We start from the raw sequence: 13542 nt of genomic DNA on the forward strand, positions 1-13542 counted from the left end.
AGCGAAATTTTCGGCAGCAAACATTTATTTAAGTCTACAACAAAAAAAAAACAGGGCTGTGTACACAAATTTTAAACCAGCTAATCGCTTTTAAAAATTGTTAATATATGTTCCAAATATTCCTCAAATAAATTGTTTATTATTTACAGACCTTTTAAAACTTTTACGCACACAATGATTGTAATAAATTAAATGTTTGCTGCCAAAATATGCTTTTGACATTAGATGTGCGTACCAGCTTACGAAATTGAACGCTACCGAAAATTTCGTTAGCATAAATAGCAATGCATTTCTTATGGGAATGAAATTTTTCGCTAGAGGTGCATACCGGCCTTAAGGGACTTGGCTTCTCCGATTAATATGAAATGTGCAGTACAACTGATGCGAGTTTGACCTAACTTCTACAGTTCCATAGAACATAGGAGGTTGACCTTTAATAAAAATTAAGCAACCCATTTTTTTTACATTTTTGATACGTCGTATTTTTATTTTTCTTACCCCTTAAATGCTCACTGTATCTTTTAAGATACAACCAGAAAAAAATTCTTACGTCTGAAAATTTTGACCGAATTCTATGATGTTTGTTGTACATATTTAATACATCATAGCGCTATTTCTAAAAATATGTTTACGGAAAATTTGTTTTACTTCTGAGTAATCTGCAGTCAAAAATAAAAATCAAATGTTGACCAAAAATAAAAAAAAAACTACAAAATGGGAAGTTAAATAATATATTCATAAACATATTTCTATTCTCAACTAAAATTAAATTGTTTATTTGTAAATAATTCGGACCGTATTTTTTAAGATACAACCACTATTTGGTAAAAAAACACTTCTGAAATTTTTACCTCTTCGTAAGTTCGTGAACTAAACATTTTCTTATACATGCGAACAATTTTTTTATTGAAGTTCGGCGAGGTGTATACATCCCACATTCAAAACAATAAATTTTATTTCTACAAATTTTCTACAAAAAAAAAAATTTTGTATTTTGAAGGAAAAGAATTGATGTTAAAAATTATTAAAATATTTTGACAAAATTTTCTATAGAAATAAATTTTTTATAACATTTTGTATAGAAGTTATATTTTGACAAAATTTCCTAAAGACATAAAATGTTGACAAAATTTTCTATAGAAATATAATTTTGACAAAATTTTCTATAGAAATAAAATTTTGACAAAATTTTCTCCAGAGGTCAAATCTGGGGATCGGTTTATATGGGGGCTATATAATTATGAACCGATATGGACTAATTTTTGCATGGTTGTTAGAGACCATATACTAACACCACGTACTAAGTTTCGACCGGATCGGATGAATTTTTTTCCTCCAAGAAGCTCCGGAGGTCAAATCTGGTGATCACTTTATATAAAGGCTATATATAATTATGGACCGATATGGACCAATTCTGGCATATACTAACACCACGTACCAAATATATTCATCTTTATTTAATCAAAAATTTCAACCGAATCGGATGAAATTTGCTTCTCCGCAAGCAAGCTGCGCAAACCAAATCTGGGGACCGATGTGGACCAATTTTTGCATGGTTGTTAGAGACCATATACCAACATCATGTACCAAATTTCAGCCAGATCGGATGAAATTTGCTTCTCTATGAGACTCCGCAAGCCAAATCTGGGTATCGGTTTCTATGGGGGCTATATATAATTCTGGACCGATATGGACCAATTTTTGCATGGTTGTTAGAGACCATATACCAACACCATGTACCAAATTTCACATAGATCGAATGAAATGTGCTTCTCTTAGAGGCTCCGCAAGCACAATCTGGGGGTCCGTTTATATGGGGGCTATACGTAAAAGTGAACCGATATGGCGCATTTGCAATACCATCGGACCTACATCAATAACAACATGTGCCAAGTTTCAAGTCGATAGTTCGTTCGGAAGTTAGCGTGATTTCAACAGACGGACTGACATGCTTAGATCGACTCAGAATTTCTCTACGATCCAGAATATATATACTTTATGGGGTCTTAGAGCAATATTTCGATGTGTTACAAACGGCATGATAAAGATAATATACCCCACATCCTATGGTGGAGGGTATAAAAATCACAAAATCAATTAATTAATAACTAAAATATAGTTAAATCGACTATTGAAATTTTCGTTGACCCTTTCTGAAGGTTTGTGATTGTGCCATTATCTCCAGGTCATTCAATTGTCTTGAATTTGTAAGGTGAATTAAACAAAAATTATTGAAATTTTCTAAAGTCAAAGAATTTATTTGCAGTATCACAATTAGAAATCAATAAAAATTAAAGTATTTTGCATAATTAACCGTTTTGTGAATTATTTATGCTCAAAAATTATTTCTACGAAGTGTGTGAAATCAAATAATAATCTAACATTTTTGGTATGCATACTCCCACACAATGCAACGAAGTTCCAATTAGTAACCAGTGATGGCAAATACTAAGAATGTATTTTCATGAACGTTAATCCAAATCAAATGTGCAATAGAATTAAACTAATTTTGTTTGTTTCTCCACATGTTTATTATAAATGTACCCACGTTATTAAAATCTTATTGATTCATAGAATTTTCTTACGAATTATATTACACGATTTTCTGTATTAATCTATAAATGGTTAATGAGATATGATATACATATGTCCTCAATTTTGTACTCTGCATGCCATCACTGGCTAACACTCTCATCACTAGTTGTCAAATAAAAACAAAATGACCGGGTTCTTCATGAGTTTTATCATAACTGTCTGAAACGTCGCAACAAACAAAACAACGCGAGCAATCGGAAGAAACAGAATTAGAAATTAACAAGAAGCCGAAGTGGTCAAAAAAGAACTGTGTGAAATTCTAGTGTGCGATTCTATTTTTTTTTACAAGAAATACATTAAACAATATATAAAACAACAAAAATGGCCGATTCCAACAAGCGTAATATTCCAATTAAATTGGGCGATTTCAGCGTCATCGATACAGAGTTCAGCAGTATTAGGGAGCGTTTCGACTCAGAGATGCGGAAAATGGAGGAGGAAATGGCCAAATTCCGCCATGAGTTGATGAATCGTGAGGCCAATTTCTTCGAAAGCACCAGGTGAGTTTATCTAGGGCAGCAATATTGGTGAAAGAAACCACACAAAAGAATATGGAAGATTAATAAGTTGGCAAAATAATGACTATGCTGAGGGTTGAAAGGAACTGGATCTGGAATGTACAGGAATACAGGTAGATCTCGTGAATCAAGTTTATCTATACCACTCAAATAAATGTTTTTTTTTTGTTTAATAAACCACGTATCCGGTCGTAAATGGGTAGCCGGTTCGCTGATGAATTTAATTGTAGTGAATTGTTATATTGAATTTTGTTTGAAATTGTTCTTTGGGTGGAATAAATAAGAATTGGTTTATAATACGGTAATGGGAACCTGGTTGTAAGCGGATTATGCGGATAGCCACATATTTTAACTATGCATTTAAAGAGCTTATGCCTATGGACCTATACCTATGCGCTCTATCCAACTCTGATTATTCAGGCTCTCCTATGACAGAGTCCAAAAGGACTAGAGCCAATGAAGGGTATATTAGCTGGCCGACTTTTTAGTTTAAACTTTTCTGGAAATAATGTATATTTTCTATATTGGCCTTTGGTCGAGATTCGAGATTTCCAAAATTTAGAAGATATAGATTTCGACAAGAGTACACGATAATGAAGTAATCAACAACTGAACATTTTATTGCGGTTTAGAATTTAAGAAACAAGCTATACATAACAATTTTCCATACCATTCAGTCTATCGTATTAAGAGAGGTACGTCTGTATTGATTGTCTTTAACTTGGGTATGTCAGTGATGCTGATTTATTGTGTCTACGCATTCTAAAAAGAATAATGGGGTTTCGGCATTAGAAAGAGGTTTTGGAATTTAAGAGATTTTCTATGTCTTGGGTTATTTTCCTTTTGTGTTATGTTTTGATGGCCGTCACAGGTATATTACTGATAACCAAGTTTTACGGAATAAATTTGTCGGTATATTTAAGGCAAGGGGGACAGATTCCAAAAAATAATATTACTACAAAATGAGCCATCATGGCTTTGCAGAAAAACGCATTTCGAATTCCAAGCTTAAATTTCCAATTAGAATTTAGCCGGTTACTAAATTTTTATTATTATTATTTTTTTTTTTTTGATTCCAAACTGCAACGAAATTTATTATTTTTTCACTCGAAGTTAGTGCATTATTCTAAACAAATATGTAGTTCACTTCTTCCTGTGAAGATATTGAGGGTAATACTACGTTCACCCTATGCCCGAAACTTTATTTTTTGACAGTTGAAATCTCGATTTTAAAATAAAAATCTATTTCCAAATCCCGAGGCTGAAGTATGCTGTTATTATTTGGAATACTATATGAACTGTGCTATAGAATTGAAATACTGCAGAAGAAGTTAATAAAGTTCGCACTATCGTCTATGCCTTTTACGGATTCATTGCCTCATATAAAGCTAGGTGTAGACCAATTTTTTTGGATTCTCTTCAATCCCGTAGAATTTCTGTTTTGTTCATTTTTGGAGCCAATTTTGAGATATCTAAAGGAATTCAATTAATTAAATAATAACTTTGAATGAAATTAAATCTAAATAGCTTTAATTCTATTTAAACTTAATTTATTTTTAGAATTGCTTGTCTGTAAGGAATGTATACCATAGAATGAATGAATGAATAAATAAAAGAGATTTCGAACATAGTATGAACGAAATGTTATCATAAATAAAATTAAATAGTATATTGATTCGAAAGAAGTATTATTTTTGTGATTCTTTTAAATTCCACTTCTCTTTTAGCCTCTCTTAGGCTATTGTATTAAAATAACCAAAAAAAAAAAAAAACAAATTCAAAATTCATATCGTGATCTAATTACAAAATCACCATCTTCTTTGTAACACTCTTTGCTTTACAAACATCTTTGATTTGTAGAAAAGAAATCTCATTTCTATACCATTGCACAAATTTATTAGGGAAAACACATTTGCATTATTCAGTTCAGTCAGTTGCGTGATTTAATACGGTGGAATGATTTTCCATAACAGCGACCTCCTACTTCGCGGCACCATATTCAAAAAAAAACTTACGTTTTTTTTTATTTATCTTGGTAGTGGTACTCCCATTGCCGAAGAAAATATTTGGACCGCACAAAAACACAAAGAAATAGCCTTAAAACAAAATCTAAACATAAGACATAGTATCATTGGAAATTTCGTCCATAAAATTGTGCCAACATTATTTCTATGCAATGTACACAGATCACTATGTGTACCTATATATTATGTGCATATGTACAGACTTATTCAATACAACATTTACGTAAATTTCCACCTCCTCTTCAAGTGGTACAATGTGCCAGAAATAAGAAATAAAATCCAAATACCCCAAATTGTTGTATTGTATAGATACAAGTATTTTGTATGCTCTACTATATATTGTATATACACAATGAGAGTATTAATACAGATAAATACAAAAAGGTCTAATATACTCGAATTTCACAAAACAAAGAATACAAGACATGCAATAATAATAATAATAATTATATTTTTAGAATACTTTTCATTTTTTTTATTATAGATATATGCATTATATATGGGATGAAAATGATGCATATATAAAAGAGCAATGAAATCTGATGATTAACAAAAATTAGTTTAAAACATTGAAAGTAATATGCTATATATACCATGTGACTAGAATTACTGAGAGGAGACAAATAAAAACTAAAAAAAAAATTTTTTGGTGTTGAACCGAAATTCGTATAAAACCCATGAACCTTGGAAAAACGATCTAGATCGTCATTTGCTCCTATTATGGTTTATATATGGGAGCCACCGTGGTGCAATGGTTAGCATGCCCGCCTTGCATACACAAGGTCGTGGGTTCGAATCTTGCTTCGACCGAACACCAAAAAGTTTTTCAGCGTTGGATTATTCCACCTCAGTAATGCTGGTGACATTTTTGAGGGTTTCAAAGCTTCTCTAAGTGGTTTCACGGCAATGTGGAACGCCGTTCGGACTCGGCTATAAAAAGGAGGTCCCTTGTCATTGAGCTTAACGTGGAATCGGGCAGCACTCAGTGATAAGAGAGAAGTTCACCAATGTGGTATCACAATGGACTGAATAGTATAAGTGAGCCTGATACATCGGGCTGCCACCTAACCTAACCTAACCTAACATGGTTTATATATCAAATATAATATTTATTACCAAGATTTTTGACGGTCTTTAATCATTCATTTTATAAAACATATACCATTTTTTTATTAGGATTTATCAGTTTCGCAGATCATCTCTTTAGTCGACAAACATTTCTTCTCAGCGATAATTTATTTTAGATCTGGGTATAGATCCAGAATTAATTTAAAAGCCAATTAATGGAATTTTCCCATCGATGAACACAACGGCTAAGGCGCCACATTCCATGCTAATCTGAAGCATAGAAACAAAACTTTACCTGCCGACATTTGCGCTTAATCATGTCTTTCTTATACCGAAGTATTTGTGAATGATAGGAAAATCGCATTTAGTTGATATCTCGAGATAATCCATTTTTTGGTCACCGCCATTCAAAGTTATTTTAGGTATTTTTCGTCGGTAAAAATCTATTTTAGGTGTTCACTACATTCGCAGTCTTCTTTCTCTTTTTACCATATCTAAATTTGATGTTCAATCTGAAAGCTCGTCTTCAAGTTAAGTTTTTGCTTTTATATGAATATAATTCTAGTAACGCTATCTATGGTAGCGGATTTTTTAATTCTCCTGTTATTAATACTTCCTAAAAAATAATTTCTCTTTTATTTTAGTTTTCTTCGAAAACATGTTAAATTAATCATCAAAAGAGAAGAAAACAAAAATACTATTTTAAATTGATTTCCTTATCCCCAATAAAAAACCAATTGAAAAAAACACATGTACACGACAAGTGCGCCAAAAGTCTAAAAATGTTTTTAGACAAAATAAAAAAAGAGCTTTTTATAATGACGTTGCCTAGCAAAAACAAAGTTATTGATTAGATTAAATTTTTTCCACCACGATATTATATCAAAATAGAAAATAACTTCTTTGGACTTTCTTTAAATTACGCATAGTCACGCACTATTGAGGTTTTTCCATTCACTCGGTGGTTTGTGTTTACATTCCTTGGAATGTTGTGCAATGTTTTACTTTTGACATTTTGGCTTATCTTTAAGAATCACATATGTATATGTAGTAATGCCTCATGCTGTGCTTTACTTCTATAGCCAATGGTGGTTTGATCCCAATTTTTTTGCAGCAGTTTTGTAGGTCACCCACTAGCCCTTGGAGAAAATATACATACATGCGCTCATGTCGATATCAAAGTGTTTTGTGTGGCATGTTGCAAATGGGCTTGTTGTGTTTTTAGATTGTTATTAATTATTACTCAATCTTACGAATGACGAAAGTAGTTTTACTCGAGATATATGTCATCGCCAAGAAGTCAAGTTTATGTATTCATCGCAGCACGTGATGTAACGCAAGTTTTTTTTTTTGAAGATTTACTATTAAATGCCGGTATGCACCTCTAGCGAAAAATTTCATTCCCATAAGAAATGCATTGCTATTTATGCTAACGAAATTTTCGGTAGCGTTCAATTTCGTAAGCTGGTACGCACCTCTAATGAAAATAACAGGGTTGTCAAAAGCATATTTTGGCAGCAAACATTTAATTTATTACAATCATTGTGTGCGTAAAAGTTTTAAAAGGTCTGTAAATAATAAACAATTTATTTGAGGAATATTTTGAACATATATTAAGAATTTTTAAAAGCGATTAGCTGGTTTAAAATTTGTGTACAAAGCCCTGTTTTTTTGTTGTAGACTTAAATAAATTTTTGCTACCGAAAATTTCGCTAGAGGTGCATACCGGCCTTAACTTTAAAACTGCAGGAAGGTAATTTTTTCTATAGCAAAAAAGTATATAAGTATCACTTAATGAAGTTTTGAATTTTTCCAGGCATTTTACAAAGATTGAAAAGGGATCGTATAGATTAAAGAACACAAAAAAAATATTCACGAAAATTTTTCCAAATAAAGTCTTAATTGAGTTTTAAAAAATATTCCATAAAAAATTAATTGATTCAACAATTTTTTTTTAATTGACACTATCATTTCTGCGATTGAAGACATTTAAAAAAAAAAAAATAATTGGATCAATTAATTTCGTGATTGAATTACTTAGAGATAATTTTTTATCGCTTTTTTGCAAATGTTTCTTTGGTAAAGGATAGATTTTTTTACTAACCAAAGAGGCCTAAGGAGCAATTAGTAACTAGTATTTTTTTTTCAAATTCCTATATTCGACTATTTGCAACATTAAAAGTCTAATTTGGAAATTTCGCAAATCTATCACCAAAAGTCGATTAATAAAAAATCCTTTAGCTCAATGTCATTCTTAAGGTTGAATTACACACCATGTGTCAATCCGTGCGTTGATGGAAGGGCTGATTTTTTCTGTTTGCGGCAGACTATTCGGGCTTTTGATTTCAAAGAGAAATGTCAACTCTTCAATCATCGGACGCTTTGAACGCATGGCATGTAATTCTACCTTTAATTGTTAGTACATTTGAATAATAATATTTGACTACTTTTAAGTTCAAAATGAATATTGACAATAACAGTACTATTAGCCCATTTCGATTGAATTCAACTTTGTGCCTTGTATTAGGTCATTGGTTTTGTTTATACACAAATTGTTCCTTACATATATATTGAATGGTGCTCTTTCAATATGACTCATTGTTAGAATTAATAATGGCCGACAGATCTTTAGTTGTTAACACAAGCTTTATTGAAACAGAAGTGAGCGCAAAAATTAAAGGAAAATAATGACAGTACAGAATAACGGCATAAAAGAGACGAATGATGATAGAGAGCAATTATGACATTTATATATTAGTGTACAAATGATTATTCAATATTCAAGCTACTATCAGTGATGGTAAAGTGAATGCAAATAGAACTTCAACACTCCTCCTCATTCACTTTACATTACATCTGGCACGGAAATAATCATGTTTAATTGGTGGAAGCGGTTTGGTAAGGAGATCTGCAACCATTTCCTCTGTTGGACAATATAGGCAAGATATGATTCCCTTCTTGACAAGATCCTTAGTCATCTTATATTTGGTGTCCATATGTTTAGTTTTAAATGAATATTTGTCTTCATTAAGAAGACGTAGACAGCTTTGGTTATCGTTATAAACTGGTGTTGGGCTATTGACTGGTTGGTGCATATCTAGCAATAATTGTCTTATCCATTGTATTTCCTTCGCAGCTTCGGATAGTGAGACATACTCTGCTTCGCAAGTTGATGTTGCAACAAATGATTGTTTTTGGCATGCCCATCCGACGGTGCCACCGTTATAATAAAGAACTCTTCCGCTGTTCGATTTTCGGTCACTTCTCTCTTCCGCCCAATTCGCATCGGCATATGCTATGAGATCTTGTTCATTGTTTGAGTCACTTAAAATCAGTTTAAGATCAGATGTGGTTTTTAAGTATTTAAGAATTCGTTTGCATTGTGACCAATCCTCTGTTGAAGGTTGTGATACCTTTTGCGCTAATATGCTTACGGCAGCTGATATATCCGGTCGGGAGTTCACAGAAATGTATAAAAGATGACCAATAAGTTTTCTGTATTTCGTATTGTTTCCAAGAATTGTTGAATTTTGATCTTTCCCATAAGACAACTCCAATGGAGTTCTTGTAGGTTTTGCTTCATCGAGACCAAAATCTTGAACTGTTCTTCTTATGTAATCTGATTGACAAATTTGAAAATTACAATTTTTGTCTTTAGAAATTTCAATTCCTAAGTAGTATTTTATTTGACCAAGGTCTTTTATTTCAAATTGTTTGGCCAATGAGACTACAATCTGGCTAACCTGATTTTGTGTGGAACATGAAATTAAAATGTCATCTACATGGACAATAATATAACACATGTTCCCGTTTATGTTACCACAGTATAAACAAGGATCGTTTCGACTCTGAATAAACTTTAGATTAAGTAGAGCTTCATGTAATGTATTATTCCATAGCCTTGCAGCCTGCTTTAGCCCATATATGCTTTTATTCAGCAAACATACAAGATCATCATTTCCCTTGGTAAAACCTTGCGGCTGTTTCATATAAATCTGTTCTTCTAGTGTACTGTTTAAGAAAGCAGATTTCACATCTAAATGGTTTACAACCATATTTTGTTTCCCGGCTATGGACAATAAAATACGAAAAGTAGTGTGGTTTACGACGGGCGCGAACACCTCGTCGTAATCGACGCCGAACTTTTGGGAAAATCCCTGGGCAACAAGGCGTGCCTTAAATCTGTATATTTCTCCATCAGATGTGCGTTTCACTTTATAGACCCACTTACTTCCTATGGCAGACTTACCATCAGGTAGCTCTGTAAGATTCCATGTTCTATTTCTCTCCATAGATTCTATTTCTTCCTGCATTGCTGTGAGCCACTGCACTTTCTGTTCACCCGATATAGCTTGTTGAAAAGTCCTTGGCTCTTGAATTTCCTTTGCAGACCAAATTTCATCTATGAACTTTCTAGCAGGTAGACCTTTATTTTTCCTGGAAGAAACTCTTTTGTCACACTCTGGGCTTTCGATTCTAGAAATTTCATTTTTCTCTTCTTGGATTGATTCGTCTATACCATCTTTAAGCTCACCCTCAGACTGGCTTTTACACTCCTGTGATATATCAATAGACACATTTTCAATTTTGTTTTTGTCTATACTTGTCTTATTGATTGCTTGATCATATGGGCAATTCTCCTCCTCAATCAATAATGCATCTTTGACTTTGGGCTTATTTCCGCAAAGAACTGAAACATCATTAAGACTTTGATCGAAGTCGATGAACAAAACGTCTCTACTAATCACAACACGCTGCGTAACTGGGTCATAGCAACGGTATGCTTTTGACTTCGTATCAATGCCAAGAAAAACCATTTCTCTAGCTTTGCTGTCTAACTTTTGTCTCTTTTGTGAAGGGGTATGGACAAAGCACCTAGATCCAAAAATATGTACATCTTGTACAGATGGTTCTATACCATACCATAACGTATGAGGAGTTGTATTTGTTGTTCTGGTATACACAATATTTTGGATATAATTCGCAGTCGAAATAGCCTCTCCCCAGAATATATTATCTAATTGTGCTTCAATAAGCAGACACCTTGCCATCTCAATTAATGCTCGGTTTTTCCTCTCGGCTTTCCCATTTTGTTGGGGACTATATGGGGCAGTGAATTGGCTTTCAATCCCTTCTGACTTGAGAAAGTTTATAAAACTTTTACCAATGTATTCACCCCCTCTATCTGACCGAATAGCCTTTGGTGTCCGCCTAAATTGAGTTTGGCAAAGCTTGACGAAATCTCTGAACGCTTGCTCAACTTCAGATTTTCTCGACAACAGACAAATTATAGTAAAACCCGAAAAATCATCTATAAACGTGAGAACGTATCTTTTTCCGGACGGCGTTGTTGTTTGCATTGGCCCGCAAATATCAGTGTGAATCAAATCCAAAATTGTACTAGACTTACTCATTGACAGTTTTGGAAAAGGTTTTCTTGCCATTTTTCCTTTGACGCATGTTTCGCAAATTTCTTTAATACCGCATTCAACCAGCGTAATATTTTTAACCATTTCACCAGAAACCATTTTTCGTATTGCTTCAGGATCGCGATGTCCTAACTTCTTATGCCAAACATGGATACAGTTGTTATTGTGCTGCAATACCGCATTTATATTATCTGGTTGCCTTAAAATAAACATGTCATATATAATATCCGCAATGCCGATGTTCTTAGCTCTTTTGTTAATCAAGCAGATATTTTTCTCAAATGATACAAAATATCCACTTTTTGTTAACTGCCTTACGGATATAATGTTTCCAACTATACACGGTGCAAATAAAACGTCATGTAAAATTAATTTGTGAACATTGCCATTTTTGTCAATAAATTGTACTTCACCAGATCCAATTCCCTTAATGGCAACTCTCTGTCCATTGGCTACCTCGATTGTGCTTTTGTACGTTTCATCCAAATTCATAAAAAATTGTTTGTTTCCAACTGCGTGGCGTGTTGCACCCGAATCCACTAACCAACAGCTGTTCATACTTTTACCAAAACCAAACAAGAAATCGTTGGACACATTCGGATTTTTCGACTTTTCTTCAAAGGAATTTACTTTGTTAACACCCTTTTCATAGTTTTGTCTTGATTTCCAATTTTTGTATTTGATACAGTTTTTCTTTTGATGTCCAGCCTTTTTGCAGAAATAACATTCACCACCAGTTTTAGCCACAGCCCGCAAAACAGCATCAACACCACCACCACTTGATCTCGAACGTCTATCATACTCAGCAATAACACGTTGTTGCACCAATGCAAATGTAACTTCCTCCTCCTTGCGTGTTTCTAAAGATGTAATAAGTGTGTCGTAGCTCTCCGGTAAACTACTGAGCAGCATGGCAGCACTCCATTTATCTGACAAAGACTCCTCTCCAACGTCGCGAAGTTTTGTGAACAAATCGTTCATCGCATTAATGTGCACAATTGCATCGCCACCTTCTTCTAATTTCAGGCTGCAAATAGATCTCATTAGGAAAACTTTATTTGTCAGAGTATTTTTCTCGTGATAGTTTTTCAACGCAAACCACGTTTCTTTTGCAGTTGTTAAATTCCGTATGTGACCAAGCTGATCGTCCATCACCAAAAGCCCAATTGTACCTCTTGCCTCATCATCTTTATAATCCCACTCATCAATTTCTGCCTTATTTTGAACTAAACCATTTTCAAGTTTAGCAATTGGACGAGATCCCTCTATGACATGCTTCCACAAGCCTTGCTTACGTAACAGGAGTTCTAGCTTAAATTTCCAATTGGCATAATTTTCATTGTTAAGCTTTGCAATTTTTGGCTTAGCGTCCATTTTATAAAACAAAGACTTCTTTAAATTTACTTTAGTTATTTCTTTCAAAATTCTTTAACTTTATTTGCTGGGCCCATAACCTGTTAGAATTAATAATGGCCGACAGATCTTTAGTTGTTAACACAAGCTTTATTGAAACAGAAGTGAGCGCAAAAATTAAAGGAAAATAATGACAGTACAGAATAACGGCATAAAAGAGACGAATGATGATAGAGAGCAATTATGACATTTATATATTAGTGTACAAATGATTATTCAATATTCAAGCTACTATCAGTGATGGTAAAGTGAATGCAAATAGAACTTCAACACTCATATAAAATTTGTTTGAGACGGCGAGACATTATGCGCTGCTATGAAGTCATGGAAGACATAGAAGGGTTTTAGACGATGCAATAATTGCATGCAATAATTGCACGCAATTCTTGTTTGTAGGCAAACGGGGTAGAGAAGCAAAGGGGGTAGAAAAAATTTCATGTTTTCCGTTCCTCTTGCAATTTTTTGACATTTCTGAAACTTGAAATTTCAAGCGAT

General features: G+C 33.4%; 1 protein-coding gene across 2 annotated transcripts in view; it reads left to right on the plus strand.

Moving 5' to 3' along the window:
* The first annotated feature begins 2735 nt into the window (after nucleotides 1-2735).
* Nucleotides 2736-13542, plus strand: part of LOC142228564 (heat shock protein beta-1) — a 49363-nt gene continuing 38556 nt past the window's right edge. Inside the window, exon 1 of one of the 2 annotated variants that reach the window (XM_075299023.1) lies at nucleotides 2736-3095. In XM_075299023.1, coding sequence (XP_075155138.1) covers nucleotides 2917-3095 — 179 coding nt within the window. In that variant the 5' untranslated portion in view covers nucleotides 2736-2916. The remainder of the gene's footprint in view (nucleotides 3096-13542) is intronic. The other variant, XM_075299024.1, reaches the window with a different exon arrangement.

This window comes from Haematobia irritans, chromosome 3, assembly GCF_050003625.1.
Source record: "Haematobia irritans isolate KBUSLIRL chromosome 3, ASM5000362v1, whole genome shotgun sequence".
Lineage (NCBI taxonomy): Eukaryota > Metazoa > Arthropoda > Insecta > Diptera > Muscidae > Haematobia > Haematobia irritans.